The sequence below is a fragment of the Rhododendron vialii genome, chromosome 6a (genome assembly GCF_030253575.1).
Source record: "Rhododendron vialii isolate Sample 1 chromosome 6a, ASM3025357v1".
Lineage (NCBI taxonomy): Eukaryota > Viridiplantae > Streptophyta > Magnoliopsida > Ericales > Ericaceae > Rhododendron > Rhododendron vialii.
The window spans coordinates 32,201,038-32,217,772 of NC_080562.1; the positions used below are offsets into that span (position 1 = coordinate 32,201,038).

General features: G+C 38.5%; 1 protein-coding gene and 1 pseudogene across 10 annotated transcripts in view; one reads left to right on the forward strand and one right to left on the reverse strand.

Annotated features, from left to right (window-relative positions):
* On the forward strand, positions 1–15,892 carry LOC131330587 (protein RBL-like; annotated as a pseudogene).
* Positions 13,481–16,735, reverse strand: part of LOC131330586 (uncharacterized) — a 17,246-nt gene continuing 13,991 nt past the window's right edge. For 4 of the 10 annotated variants that reach the window (XM_058364212.1, XM_058364211.1, XM_058364210.1 and 1 more), the window contains 2 exons: positions 15,918–16,068; positions 14,099–14,880 (listed from right to left, as the gene is read on the reverse strand). In XM_058364212.1, coding sequence (XP_058220195.1) covers positions 14,562–14,880; positions 15,918–16,068 — 470 coding nt within the window. In that variant the 3' untranslated portion in view covers positions 14,099–14,561. Of the gene's footprint in view, positions 14,004–14,098; positions 14,881–15,917; positions 16,069–16,735 lie in introns of those variants that run through there. The other 6 variants (XM_058364217.1, XM_058364216.1, XM_058364214.1 and 3 more) reach the window with 5 other exon arrangements.

Sequence of the window (16,735 nt, forward strand, 5' to 3'; positions counted from 1 at the left end):
ACGATGAAGAAGAAATCAGCAACGATTTTGGTCTGGGTTTTGAGAGAGAGAGAGAGAGATTTGTGTACAATCAACAGAGCTACAGCCGGTACATTATACTTCTCTGATATCATTACGTTTTAACTTTACAACAGGATGATAGCGGAGCCAATAGGGTTTACTGTTTCGGTATTCCTTTGTCGTTGTCTGGGCTTCTCTAACAATTGGAGTAACGTGAGGCCTTGTTTGGCTGCATTTTGATCTCGCATTGTTGCCTTTTCCTTCTGATCGGCCGAATAAATTTCATACTATATCAGGAAGATAAAACATATGGAATCAGTAGAAATTTTTTTTGCATTGAGAGAGCTACGGAGTGTAGACAAACGACTCTTCTAGTGCTGGTACTCGCAACATTTTGTTTGTTTGAAAAAAATTTGCATTGAGAGAGCTACGGAGTGTAGATAACGACTCTTCTAGTGGCGGTACTCGCAAAAATTTTTTTGTTTGGATAATGGAGGTAGGGTTCTTTATCTATTATAGTTTCTGAATACTCCACTCCAGTGGTGGACATTTAAAGCTACAGTGGCACAATGCCGTGTTTTTAGGTCATTTGTTTGTAAGTGGATTAGTTGCTTCATAATGGATCTTTTGATTTGAATTAAAACGCTTGTTTATCACATATATCATGTACAAGATCGAGTAGATTATATGGAGGATGAGAATTGCTGCGAGGATTTAGGTTTCCAAGTTCTACATACACTGTTTACTACTAGTATGTCATTGCTTTTGTGTTACTTCACATCACATGGCCCAATGGAACGCCTAAGTTGCACTTATGCCCTTTCTCCTAGAAAAATCTTCAATTTTTTTGAAGGGGTGGTTTGTACATCTGTCTGAAACTTTGTTGTGAACGTACACAATGAGTCAATGATACTCTAATTCTGCAAAGTAGATGCTACCTTTAATTCTCAGATTTGGCAAATTATTCACGCTTCTTTTTTTTTTGGAACTTTTTCGTCATAGATGTGTGGTTGATTGTTGGACAAGTTCAAAGTAGCCATCAATTTTGTTGGTATCTCAGTTGGGTCTACCATATATAACCAAATGAGATTCTTCCTAGATCTATCCAATTTTTCGGGCTATCCAAATTAGGTTAATTCTGTGAGTTATAAACTTGAATTCGGATGAATAGTCAGTTATAGTGTTATCTTTTCTTCCATCTTTAATAGAATAATAGAGCATAGACATTTTCTCTTAAATCTTTAGAATTTTTTGGAAGGTTACTATCTTGGTTTTATATGGATTCTTAGTTTGATCTTTGAAAAGGACTTACCTTAATAAGAAAGTAAAGACTTACTATCTTTGGGATATGATCCTACATTCCTACACTCTTTGCTCACTACCTTAGTGGATCAGCTCTAGTACATAACTTGATTCCAAACTTTATTTCATATCAGACCCGTCGCTCCTTCACTTCTCGTAAGTGTTGATTCTTTTGCGTCTCTGACTGACTCAACTGCCGGGAAGCTCTGCCACGAAGTGATTAGGGTTTTGCAAACCCGCCCCTCTCTCTCTCTCTCTCTGATGCTGCTTGAGGATCGATAGACATCATAGCGCTGTGAATGCGGTTCAAAGACTGTAACTTTGACTTGCTTTCAGCCGGACATCATGAACGCTTCAATCATCGGTACTGCTAATATATATGTTTTCCCTATATGTTATTTTGATTCTTGTTGTCAAAATGGCTCTATATTCAGTAGGTCAGTGTGTCAAAGAATATTTTTTTTAATAACTAGGTGTCTGCCCACCTTACGCGCACCTCAACTAATCTTGGGGTCCAATCCCACTGCCCACTTGCGGAGAGCCCAATTACAGCCAGAGCAAAGCTCTATATGGACTGGCCCTAAAGGAATTGATAGCAAGGTTTCAAACCCGAGACTTTAGAAGGGAGCAAACTCGCAAGTCTCGGGCCTTGACCACTAGGCTAACCCCTTGGGGTTTGTCAAAGACTGCTGTTAGTTGGGTAAGTGGTCCGGTGGGGGTTTGAAACCCTAAGCTGGTGCAAGGGGCGTAGCACGTCTACCACTTGGCTGCCGCTACATTTTATTTTATAACGATTGTTGTTGTTTCGTTAACTTTTTTAGTTTCCTGTTTGTGAAGGTCCGTTGCAGGGTGATTTTCCGGAGGTGATAGAGGAGTATTTGGAACATGGGATCATGAAATGCATTGCCTTCAATCGCCGCGGAACCCTTCTTGCCGGTATTTGCTAACAACCCCTTGTGCCCCTTTTGGGTTTTTTGTCACTTTCCCTTTGCTGTTCGGGGTTTAAACATGATGTTATGGCAATGTTGCTTGGTTTCAGTGAATAATACTTCTATTCTAGTTTCAAGCGATCAACTTGGTTTACCTATTTGTACTCCTGTTTCTCTTTAGGAGGAAAAAACCTAGGAGTGTGGTGTGAGCGGGCATTGCTAAGACTTGCCTAGTCCAATGTGTTAGCAGGTGGGTGCCACTAGCAAATCTAATTTCTAACAAGCAACTGTGACCATAAGGGCAAGCCTACTGCTCCTTTATTTACCTTTACTAGGAGGATCAAAAGCGCAGGGTTTTGGAGTTAAAGTATTGCAAAAATTTAATGAGCTTGTACTACCATTAAACTAGAACAAGATACGACCTAAAAGAACTTAAAATTGTGTTGGAATTGAATTAAAGTCAACTGAAAATTGAAACAAGTACTGGACTAAGAGGATAATGAGTTTGAAATACTAATTTACAACACATAACATCTGCATGTAAATTTGGGTTGGGAGGTGTGGAACCTTCGCGAAGTCTTTGTTTCTAGTATTCATAGGGTCCTCCATGGATAATCTCAGCCAGCACGTCCATCATCTAAAGCTACTGCCTTGGCCTTTGGGTGCTCCACCATGCACCAACCCATATTTTGCAGGTTACTAACTTACTGCTACGTGTCACGTAAATGCACAAACTGACAAATAAACTTCTTTTCCCTGAGCTTGCTACATAACCCCAATTAACTCTGATGCAATTTAACTCCTAATTAGAGCAAGGCCTATCCCATGTCGTAGCTAAACTAGTCAAATAGGAATTTGGGCTTCAATCAAGTGGAGAGAAACATGAACGTCATAGAGTGGGCTGTGGGGCTAACCATCTCGTAGATTTCAGGTGCCAATGATGTCCTACCTTATTGACCAACCGTGTATCACGTATCAACTGTGCAGGTGACACCGTTGTTTTAGTTTAACATGGGCGCCACATGGCACTGTGGTATAGTTTGTTAATTTTTAATTTTTGGATCTAAACAACTTCAGATTTTAACGAAATTCGGTATATAATTGTATAAATGATACCATATATGTGCCCATACGCTAAGTTTAAAATAAAAAAAAACCAGAACGATGAATGGAGATCATGGATTGGTAGAAAACCCCACAAAGCGAGAATGTAGGTAAGAGTGTGCTGTGAGTTAGGTCCTTTGGAGACCTTGGGTATCTATTGATGCTTTTCCCCTAAGTTGTTGAACCCTAGCATATCAATTATCCACATATTCTGATACTTGTGTCACAACTATCTGCATATTTAGGAGAACCGACAAGCCTAACTACTCAGCATATTTGCATTGTGTACGCAGAGGACACGCGCCACATTTGGGAGGCCACAAGACCCGTAGAGGACAAGCCAGTGGCATGTCCAGTTAAGTTCTTTAGTTTTTCAATCAGGGCATCACACATTAGGGACACGCTGGGGAGGCGTGTGTTAAGTTTGAAAGGGGTGGGGACACAGCAGGGGCCTATATATACATATACACACACACACACACACCTGGGGAGGCGTGTGCCCTATGTTGTGGGTTAATTTGTAATCTTGAACAATAATGGCAAAGATTGCAAAGTAAAGTTTTTTACTGGATAAAGTCCTTATTACAATTATGATAGCAAAATAGTACATGTTTGGTGGTTTCTACTGGAGCGAATTCCAAAGAATTATTGATACCACAAAATGTTATGTCTCTCTTTAGTTTGATCTCGATAAATCACGACCTGTAGTAGAGGCTAGAAATCAGATGGTCCACAGCACCCTAGTATCTTCTACTGTACTCTTCAATGCTTGATCATGAACTATCTGTGTGCTAAAAAACATGATCTGCCTTTGCTTTCTGACATCCATAATTGGGCCTTGTCTCAAGATGTTTGTGGCACAACCATAGGATTTCGTTTAGTTCAGCTCGGGCTCATGGTTTGAGCCCTTTTACTTTGAATGGTTTTATTCAAGTGTATTGCCTCACCTTGTAATCCTTATTTTCAATGGTTGATTCTTGTCCAGTAATTTCAGGGAATATCTGTGTTGTTCAAAGCAAGGTGTCTTTGTATTCTATACTTAGTTGCCTACTGTTTGAAAATTTTCTGTTGTTCTCTGACAGCTGGGTGCTCTGATGGAAGCTGCATAATATGGGATTTTGAGACCAGAGTGCTCAGGAACTCCGGGATAAGGATTGTGTTTCTGGGATAACCAGTGTCAGTTGGTCAAAGTACGGCCATCGCATACTTGTGTCTGCTGCTGACAAGTCGTTAACCCTTCGGGATGTCGTCAAAGGAGAGAAGATAACACGCACAAGTCTCCAGAAAACTCCCTTACAAGCTCGTCTACATCCTGGTTCCTCCACTCCATCTATTTTCCTGGCATGCCCACTCTCATCTGCTCCCATGATTGTTGACTTGAATACTGGAAGCACGATTCTTCTTCCTGTGTCATCATCTCCTGATACGGGCAATGGATCTGCCCCTCCATCACGAAACAAATTTTCAGATGGCTCTGCCCCTTATACTCCAGTTGCTGCATGCTTTAACAAGCATGGTGATCTGGTCTATGTAGGAAACTCTAAAGGTGAAATACTTATAATCGATCACAAGAACGTTAAAGTGCATGGTGTTGTTCCCATTACTGGGGGTGCTGTGATAAAGAATATTGTATTTAGCAGGAATGGACAGTATCTTCTAACAAATTCAAATGACCGGACAATCAGGATCTATGAGAACCTTCTGCCCCTGAAAGATGGACTTAAAGCCCTTGATGATTCAAGCAATATTCCATATGATGTGGAGGGGGTTGAGAGGTTGAAAGCTGTTGGAGGCAAGTGCTTAGCATTATTCAGGGAGTTTCAAGATGCCATTACCAAGATACATTGGAAAGCTCCATGTTTTAGTGGTGATGGTGAGTGGGTTGTCAGTGGTTCTGCTAGCAAAGGGGAACACAAGATCCACATCTGGGATAGGGCTGGGCATCTTGTAAAAATCCTTGAAGGTCCAAGGGAAGCGTTGGTTGATTTAGCATGGCATCCAGTCCACCTGATTGTTGTATCTGTTTCCCACACCGGCTTGGTTTATATTTGGGCAAAAGACTATACTGAGAACTGGAGTGCGTTTGCTCCGGATTTCAAGGAACTTGAGGAGAATGAGGAGTATGTAGAACGAGAAGATGAATTTGATTTGATGCTGGAAACGGAAAAGGTTAGAGGGGAGGGCCTATTTGGCTAGCATTTGCCTTGCTTGTGCATTTGTGTCTGTAATGTCTTCATTCTTGCAGGTGAAAGAATCAGAGGTTGATGAAGATGATGAAGTTGATATTGTGACAGTGGATGTGGACTTGGCTTTCAGTGATTCAGATATGTCCCAGGAAGAAATATGCTTTTTTGCCTGCTATTCCTTGTCCTGAAGTTCCTGAACAGCAAGACAAGTGTGTAGAAAGCTCTTCGAAGCTGGTGAATGGCTGCCACCCTGGATCCCCTCTTTCAGATGAGGCAGGACAGAATGGGCAAGCAATGGAGCATGCAGCAAGTCCAATTGACGGTGATTTTCTTATTTTTAAATGCTAATGATTATGCTTTTTGTCTTGTAGACTCCTAATATGCTGTGCTAGAAGCTATTTTGTGGAGTAGTACATCAGTGGTCATGTTTGTGAGTGCGTTTTAAGACCAAGACTCTACTTCTGCACTGAATTGATTTTGTGCGACTGAAATTTAATTTTTGCCTAGTCCTCAAAAGTGGTAGCACTATATACTGATCATCTCTCTAGTTTTCTGATATATGTATCTGCTAAATTTTAAACTCATTCAGAAATTGATCCCAGAACATTCAGGAACCTTAACACTAGAACTAGGATTGGGTTTCCTGCACCCCTGAGGAGAAGAAACCCGGGAATGGGGCGCCATTTTTGTGTAACGCAATTGAATACGTAGGACAGATAACGCATACTACAACTTGATTCTTGTGATAATCGATTGGAACTTAGGAGATGGTTGTCTGGTACCTATTAGGTGGTGTTCCTTTCCTGATTCTTAGGTGATATTTTTTTTTGGCCAAGAGGTTTACTAGATGTTTTGTCCTTATATTAGCCAGTGGAGTCTTTTTGTGGGCTTTTTGATAAATCGAAATGCTATGAGAGAAGTATGGCATTGTTTTGTAGACAAGTAATCTGCGTGCAAAATGTAGAATTTTCGTCCTTATGTTGGCTGTTGTACAATCAGCAAATCCTAATAATGAAAGTTGTATCCAGCATCATGGAATGCGCTTAGAATGTCAAGGTGGGGTTCCAACTCTACTCTAAGTGGGCATCCATATGTCCCCTTCACATAGACACATCTAGTATGCTTATGAAATCATAGACTGGAGCTATAAGTCTACTCTGAGTGGACATCTAAATGTTCCCTTCACTGTTTTGATCCACTAGGGTTGTGATAAACGATTGCATAGATTTTTCCTGTCAGTTTTCATGTTTAACCTGCTTAGACCCTTATGCAGGGATGTATAATTCTGATGCGGAAGACGATGGAGGAACACGCTTGAAAAGGAGATGGAAACCGTCAGAGAAGGTGTTAGGTAGCAGTCTGAGAAGGTGAGGAAACCCTTAAAGAAGATACAACCTTCAAGGAAATCCTCAAATATCTTAATAGTCCATGGTTTAGCAGCATGTGTTTATTTGCAGATGATGTTGGGGAAGAGTGTCATGAGATAAGAACTCTTCCGTGATTTAGTTTTCACTTAGGACTCGTCTTTTCATCTCCCATGGTTGACAAAGTACGGACTACTTTTTCTTAAAAACCGGTTGGGAAGCAAAAAAATCCATATCTTCTTCTCTTTCTTACTTTATGCGCCATGAAAAAGTGTAGCTATTCAGGATGCGTTGCATCAATTGCATAAATTGCCGAATCCTTTAACCCAGTGAGCTGGCAACAACGGAGGATCTAGGAAAATTAAACTTTGACGGGGTACTTATGAATCATGTTTTTCGAAAATGTTTTTTTCACAATCAACAACAATGATATTCCAAAAATTAAATTCCCTAACTTCACTTATCAAAGTTTAGAAAAAAAACCCTAAAGATATTGTGCTTACTAGGGAGAGATGAGTAAAAAATAAGGTGCTTCATTGAGTTTAAAGTTAATAGGAGGGTTTGGATTCGGATATGTCAATATCCGCCCCGTTGCCATCACTGGTTTGGTGTCATATATGCCTTGTGAAAATTAGTACTGCCTCTATGGTCATTTTTGTTCGTAGAGAAATTAACCCAGATCAAGAGGAGAGAGAAAGAGATGAAAGAGAAGACTAACCCTCATATATTAACTTCTGCCAGAAGTTTAAGGGAGTTCCACTTGGGAATGAAGAATATTTTTCCACAAGTATATCAAGAGGAGCCGATTTCGAGCATCCCAGCTCAGGTTTGTGCAGAAACAGAGTTAAAGCCATGTCTGTAGAATCGACCGACCGAAGATAACAATTAGGATCATGAAAATAATGCTAGAATCACTGTCATAGTCGCATAGACAAATATCGTTAACGTCTCGCAGTCTCACGGAATTGTTTCATGCCAAGAATTGTAGAAGAGCATTCACGGAAATTATATGTAGTACTGAAGAAAACCTCGAATTCTAACTTATTGTACTGTGACACAAAACCTTAAAACACTAAACATTATAGGCGAAATTTTAAAAATATGCATTTTTAATAATTGCCGTGTCCCCATCGGTGTCCATTGCATGTCCCAGTAGTGTCCCTCCCGCGTCCCCCTAAAATCAATTAATATGTATTTTGCCGTGTCCCTGTGGAACTGTAAAACCACTTATGCGCGCCATAAGTACAAAATGACTTGACTTAATATAAGTTACGTTGTGGGTTTCAAAAAAAGTACAGAATGATATATAAGTAGTGTTTACCATAAATTTCACTTATTATAAGGTCACGCAGAAGTTCTTCCCCATCCATCAGTATAACGTCTTGTTTGGTTTTCTCCATAAAGAACAGAACCGTCTCCTTACTCCCGCGGGCAGCAGCAAGATTGAGAGGTATAAATCCTTTGTTGTCCTTAACATTAGGTAGATCCGTGTTTTTTCTGACTAAAATTTTGGCTCCATCAATGTTGCCATGGTCTGCGGCCACTTGAAGGGTTGTCAAGCCAGAACAGTCAACTAGGTCTATAACTTCCTTCGGCGACATCTTCACCAGAAGCTTCCTCACGAAACCGTTTCTCTGCGATGATCTGATCGCGATGTGGAGCATTGTTTTCGAGGACAACGTGATGTGAGTCCTCACAGACTCCGGTTCGTTTTCTATGAATCCACTGGCCTTATCCCAATCCCTGCTAATCGAAGCTATGTATAGGGGCAGATAATGGGCTATCTTCTTTTGAGTTGCTTCATCTATCATTCATTCATGCACACAAACGCACAAAACAGATTAGATAATCTCAATCGAACCTATATTACGTGCAGATAATGGGCTATCTTCATTAAAGATAGATCTCAGATTATTTCGTCTATGAATTTGTCAGTTAAAGGATAGCAGACTGTTTAAGGAGTGAATCATCTAACGGTTATTGGATTTCCTTTCGAATTTTGAAGACCATAAATTGGCTCAACTAAGATGAACTAATCCTACCGATTGACAAAAAAGAAAGAAAGATGAACTAATCAATTTAAGATTTAGTTTTCATTTGACTAGTTTCTCTATATTTGCTTCATTTTGTTGGTTCCATCATCTTCCAGTACCTTATCTTTTTTTTGTTTTGATTTCTTCTGGGTGGTCGTGCTTAACCAAAGCAATGGGAAATGTAAGGAAGGGTTGCATGGGTGAATTAAATTGAGGGAGATTCAAAAGTTTTATGCAAGTCTTTTTAAAATATTAAACTTATGAATGTGTTCCTCCAAAGTGGTAATAATGTCATTAATTAATGAACATTCTCAAAATGTAGGTGTTGTAATTTATTTTCCACTCAACAAATTGTTTGGGTTACTCAACTTTGAGTAAAAACATTTGTGTCAATTAACTAGAGATCCTCTCAATCCTCTCCCTCTGTATATATGCTTATCAAACAACTTTCCTCTTCTAATCCTAAAACAGCCATCATACTTCCTCTTCTCCTTTTCGTCCTTCCCCCTTGGACTTATACCCTAATGTGGGCGGCGGGAGGGGAGGGATCAATCCCTGCCTTCAAATCTAGTTTCCCTTTCCCCTTCTCCACCAAAATCGTTTGTCGTTCACTGTTGCTCTGCTCGCCGCTACACCGCTTCTGGGTTTGCAGCCACGTGATCGCCGGTGGCTTCTTGGGTCGCCGGCTTGGGAGCTTGATCGGTAGGGGGCTATGCAAGAGAAGAGCCCCTCAAGGACCGAGGGGAGTATATTTTTTTGCTTTATTTCATTTTTGTCTGGATTTAGTCCGATAGTTTGTTAGTTATATGCTTAATTAGTATTAGGTTTATTTTTTGCAAACCTGATCTCGCTAGGCGAGTTTGAAAGAGGGCTGCACATACTGTGTTCTGATTGTCCTCTCTAATTTGTCCGGTCTGTGGACGCCCATTTGCCCCCATGAGTTCTTCTATGTTGTGTAAGCTTTCGCTTCATAGTTAAATACAACTTCTCACATTTGCCAAAAAAAAAAATAATAATAATAACTAAAGGTCGAGTAGAGGTAATCAGAGGAATAATGCATATTTAATTATTTACCATATCTGTATAAATTCATAGTGAGATCGAACATTTTCCTCAATTCATTCCACACGGCTTCTGCAGTTTCGAACCTTAACACAGACAGACATGTATCTCGAGCGAGGGTCGCCAGTATCCACCCGCGCACAAGATTGTCCGATCTTTTCCACATCATGTAATTACTATTGTTATAATAATAGTCTTGGTTACCACCACGTACACCACCACCATCGATAGCATCAAGTGCTGGTGCCTTAACTGTGCCACGAACTGATCAATCCTCGGCTCTGAATGAAGTCCGACATCAATGTGCTCCAATTATTGTACTCCCTCTGTCCCTAAATAAGTGTTCAATGAGCAAATTTAGGCTTTCAAAAAGATGCATTTGTTTCGTTAAAAAAATCAATTTTTTTTTTCACAAATCAATAGATAGCAATGAGTTCTATTAGATTGTGAAAAAAAAAATTTAATGAAAAACATACATATTTTATAAGGCTTAATTTTGCACGCCGAACACTTATTTAGGGACGGAGGGAGTAGTTTCTTCTAGACAACTCAATGGGTACGAAGTCTCGAACGTTAAACTCCGTGGGATATGGGTAATTCTGATCCATTGGGGAACTTGTAGTAGTGGTAGTACTAGTACTAGTATTGTTGGTTGAGCTTGAGGAAGCCATTTGGGTATAGTATGTAAGTAGCTAGCTAGTATTCGATCGGTCTTCCTGTTACGACCCAGGTGGGTTTGGATCGGTCGATGAGATTGGCTATTTAAATCGCTCAATCGACCTGTTTTAGTTCCTGTGATTCCTTCCTTTCTTTCATCCTTCATTTTTTAGTGGCAACTAGCTAGGTATATACTTAGGAAATTGATATCTACACTCCTCTTTTCTCCACCTACAGTCCTTTTCTTTCTTTCTTTTTTTTGTCTCAATTAGAGTAAAGTTACTAAAATGCCTATGTACTGTATAATCTAAAGACTACAATATTCAAGCAATGACATCTTACAAGGGGATTTTAGTAATTTCACCCTAATAGAGACCAAAAAAAAAAGAAAAAGGAGTGTAGATAGAGAAATGGAGAGTGTGGATATCAATTTCCATATACTTAACTTGCATTGTAGTAATTTACTGTCACTTTCGCTATTCACTTTTATTTGTTCCTCGGGATTGAATAATGGGATGGTTTTATACTTTGCCCATGATGATGGGAAGAGGACTTTTAGAAAGAAAATGACATAACCAATTAACCATGCAGCTTCGTGATCATTGATTAGCTTTGGTTCCAACTTTCGAGGACATGTCACCTTCATCAATCTTTTTTTGATTTATATATACATCAAGTTATTCCGGAATAAAGCTCTACAATTGTAAAATTCATCCTGAAATGAGTTTCTCGGGCAGTGATCAGATTCATATCGGGTGAACGTAGCAAAGCCATAACAGTATTAGCTTGGTATTGTCGGTTTTGAGGTGTCTATTTCGATCTCCTTCTTAGGCAGCGGGACCGTTTATTTTATTTGGTTGTTGTTTGTCTTTGTTTCTAGTCCATTTATAATTCTAAATAATTGCAAACTTGCTATTATGTCCCATCGTGCCTTCAGGCATGGACAATTTCTAGTTTAAAATATATGAAATCAGAATCATAACTTAACTAATTTGAAAAAACAAAAACTGCAAAGCACACCTGTGGAATGCCAAAGTCAAATGCACAAAACAAAATGAATCTTCCCTACTTCTTTTTATATTTTGGGGAAAGTTACCAAAACCACCCCTGAGATTTTTGAAATACAGATTGCCCCTCGTGTTAGAAAAATTACAAATATCTTCTGTCTCACACGCCCTTCGTCTCTTTTTAAGTATCCCAGTTTGACTTTCACACAGTTTTAGGAGTCAACATAATTATACCTCCAAAATATTACTTTCCATAATTACCCTCTATGAAAACATTATCATTACACTTTTATTCATCAACTTTTCAAAAGGGAATTTACTTTTAGGAGCAAAATAGAAAATGTACCAACTTTTTTCTACTAACTTTACAAAAAGACACTTATTTAGAGACAACCCAAAATGGAATACAGAACACTTAAAAAGGGACGGAGGGAGTAACAATTTACTCTCGTGTCGTGATGTAGCTGCTAGAAAATTCGATGGAATCTGTTTGACATCGTTAAATCCTAATTACAATGGGCTATACTATCTTTTATGTAGCTTATAATAGGTAGTAGATGTGTAAAAACAGGCTTTCACTGGCTGGGGGAAAAGGAAAAAATAAAAAGACAAGTTGGTCCACTATAATTAGAATTTGATGATGTCACAAGGGAGTAATTTGTTACGAGAGACGGGATATTTTGTAATTTTCCAAATGCCAGAAGAAACTTGAAATTTTTAAAAACCTAGGAGGTGATTTTGGCAATTACCCTATATTTTACTGCTTCCTTTCTGCTGTGGTTTTATTTCGGAAACCACAACATTATAATTTATTATTAATATATGGAGTAATACATATTCACAGTGTTTATGCCAAACAAGGAGTACCCGAAGTCTGTTTCTATTTTTAATGTTTTTTAAAACATTAAAAATAAAAGATTTTGATATTCGCGCTCTTCTTTTTATTGATGGCACTCCACTTTGTTTATGAAGTTACTAGTAACTTCACGTTAAAAATGGAACACCATCAGTAAAAAATGAAACCCGAAAATCAGTTTCTAAAATAAATAAAGTAAAACTGTTTTTTTGATTATAGAGTTTATGAAAGGTTCAATCGTGCATGATGATTAAAATTGGAATGGTTAGTGTTCGACTTTGATCATTGCACCAGAAACTTTTTTTTTTTTGGTAAATCAGCTTGAAATGAATAAGAGACTAACCGAATATACAGTCTGCAAGGGGCATACCCCAGAAAAAAAGAAGAAAAGAAAATGTAAAATCCTAAGCCAAGTGGCTACAAATCTAGAGTACTGCCATATGTTTCCAACCCATCTAACAAGAGGGCGGGGTAAAAAACGGACAAAAGTAACATAATTGAAAATAGCTAGGACGAGATACCAAACAGACCAGATGACCATCACCAGTTCAAAAATAGGAGGTATGTAAAATCCCAGGGACATCTCCCTGGGAACAAAACAAGGGACACTCCCTGTTTCGTGGCTAGTTGTACCACACCATTCATTTGTTTGTGTTTTGCTATTGTTGGTTGGCAAGAAAGATTTGCTACTATTGCTGGTATAATTTTCTCTTAGAGAGTGTAACCGATATTTGTTGCTATATATGCTACTATTTTTTTCTGCTAGTTTATGAAATACATGAGTTATTTTTAAAATACACCATGAGTAACAAACCGGAAAACCGAAATGAACTGGACACACCGAACCATCAATATTTGGTTTGGTTTGTAAAATGTCCAGTATGGTTTTAAAAAATGCCTGAATTGGACCCAACCGAATCGTTTGCACCCGAAGAACTGTCAATGACACGGTTGACACCTTTAACTAAAGCCTGCATGTACTCCAAATGCTCATGTTTATTGCATAAATCAAAATAAAAAAAATGCATAAAACACCGTAAAATGGATACCCATCACTATATAAATCTATAACAGTAAAACTAAAATTACTAGTCTCAAACATCAGCTGAAGACTCGACATGTATAATGTCCTAATTGTCCTTCAGCTTCGAAACAAAACTATGATAATTGCATATGGTTCAAGCATTTCTCTCATCCAGATAGAGTAAACAGAACTAGCAAGACATGGTCTCAGGACATTCTGCATGACCTATTTACATAGTTGCCCCAATCAACAGAATCTGGCCAGGGCCACCTGTTCCATCCGCTTCATTGTTATTCGAGATGAAGATGAAAAATGCATGAAATTGAAACTTAGGAGCTTTAAATTACTGAAGGGACCTGCAAAACCCATACATTTCCAGCCCAATGCCTTTCAACTGTTTGATGCTGTTGTGAGATCTTAACAGGTAAAAGCCAACTGCTTGTGTTTAGTACAACTAGTTTAGGTTGCACGAGCTCTTCCTGGAAGGTACATGAGTTAGTCAGAACCCACAAAAATGAACATCGGTGCAAAAAAAAAAGGGGTGAAAATTTGAACAAGATTTGCCTAAGAAATCCACAAAAAGTTGATTATTGCATAACAATTATCTGAACAACAAAAATGATTCTGTGGTTACACCTTTCATCTAATAGAAGTCGGAATGATCATAATTCGATTTTTTTGGATAGCTTGATAGCTCATAGAATCGATGGTTTACGATCCTTCTTTAAGTGAACCGGAAGGTGTTAGTAATATCTTTACAACCGAGGACAGTTTACAGTTCAATTATGGAGGAATTTTATTTTTCTTGCTGCAAATTTGATCGTGGGAACCTTGGTACAGGTTATGTTCCCCACTTGTAGTTATAGATTTTGATTGTGTATTAATATTGTCATGTACATACTTCGTGTTCTATTGCTGGATATTGCATGCATATTACCTTGTTCAGCCATGTGTTTGATGAATTGCTTGTAATGTTGGAGCCGTGGCATATAGATATTCTTATAGGTAGAGAATAGACAGTCGTGCCCAATTTTGGATTAAGATCTACGTACAGTAAGTTCACCTTTTTCTCTTTCATCAATTTTCCAATGCATTGTGTCCAATACTTTTGAGCCTGTTAATGTAACTTGAATAATTATACTTCTCCCTCCAAAACTTATGGACACGTTACCAGTGACTTTGTTTATGCCAAGTTGAGCTACCTCATAACTCAGCGCTGATATGCGGCGCAACAAAATGCGTATGTAGGTGTGTTTGGTTTCACGGTAGAGGAGAGGACGTGTTGGAGATGCTTGTATGGTTGTTTTCTCTACTTGTGCTTTAACGGTGTTTAAGGAGGAAAATGCGAGAGGAGACCTGAAGCAAGCAAGGGAAAAGAGAGTGATTTAAAAATGAAGACTATAGTTTGGGTAAATAAGAATATCATAGTTGTTAAGGGCATTTAAGTCTTTTGCTCTTTAGGAGTGACACTGTTTAGGCCACTTTGACGAAAAAGGGGAAATCTTGGTAATAAATTCAAAAGCAAGGGGAGGGCAATGGAATTTCAAAACCCTCAAGGGAGGTCCATACCTTAGTCAAAAACCTACGGGAAGGTAAGTGAAATTTACCCTGCCATAACCAAAACTAAAAGACTTATAAAGTTAGCAATGTTGGTCTCACAATGGTATAACCAAACTTAGAAACCCCTTAACCAATAACCAAATTTTAGCATTTGGATAACCAAAACTAGCTACATTTTCTCTTTGGATAACCAATTTAATAGGGACCACACACACTCTCTTTCCTTCCTCTCTCTTTCTCTCTCCTCCCATCACTATCAATAGACACACTCACTTACATTTATTCCCAACTCTCTCTACTAAGAATGGATTTTTGATTGTTAGCAACCCCATAAATGGATAACCAAAAGACGATGTGACAAGTTTTGATTATCCAATTTCAGTTATGCCATTGGAGATACCCTTGGGAAATAGTAATCTAATTTGTGGCACCTAAAGCAAAAAAGTTGATATGTTTCAACTACAAGTTTAGAAAACACTTTGGAGAATAGATTCTCTGCACATTCCCTTTGTACACAGGTTGAACTTGTTGAACCATAGCTCGCGAGTCAGACGACCCTTGCTTGCATTAAGTTGGGAAAAGGCCACAAAAAATAAGTCGAATACTTTTGAGGCTTTCCCAACATAATTGAAAAGTAGACTGTTCTGATATAAAGGGAACATTTCTGTGGTCAGCATTTAAAACGAAAAGGGTTCATTTGGGCTTTACGAATTTTTATATTTTTGTACATGTAGGGGAATAGGATGATACTCATAACTAATAGCACCTGTGTCATTGAAAAGTAATCTATTAGCTACTGAAAAATCATATGCAACAGGCAATTAAATTCCAACCTTTGTACAGCTTCATTTACCCGCAAAACTGCAAGCTGGGAAAGTTGATGTATTAGATTGAAACGTCTATGATCCATAGCCTCTTTCTCAAATATAGCATCTGACAAGACAACTGATGATGCTCCCTGGGCAATGTAATCGCCAATTAAATCTGCATCAGATTCCAAGCATATCTCCATTCAGCTGATGAAAGAAATTTAAGAAGCACAACACGTATATGGCACACAGACACAACACAAGCACATTATTTTCCACAAAATTAAGACATGGGCACGTTAACTTATACATCTCTGTACAAGTGTTATAATTCATATGGACATAAAACAACATTATTTCAATCAAATTAGGATAAAAAAACACGTTATAGTAACATGATGAAGGTATAACACCAAACTCACTAAATAAGTATTCATGAACTAACAATCCATAGCAACTTTGGGCCTTGTCTAACTTTTTAAAAATACGTTTGACCTTGTAGAATGACAAATACCGAGCATGATTGATGAGAAAAAACTAAGATCTTTTCAGGCACTTCCAAAGATTTCTTTTCTTCCACAGGACCATTTAGGATGCAGGTTGACAAAGGCAGCACTCAAGATGATTACATTGTTTCTTCTCGGATAAAACCAACACCAGATAAGTAGCAGGGTTCTTTGTATTTGCCAAGCACCTACCACCAGGGAAAATAATTTTTCCAGACAAACTAATGTTTGGTAGGCATGCAGCTAGTTTCAACCCATTGTTGAAACGTTTGAGGCTTCTCTTAACTAAAACGGATTCAAGACCCACCACAAGTGATAAAAAAGGATAAATCTTCA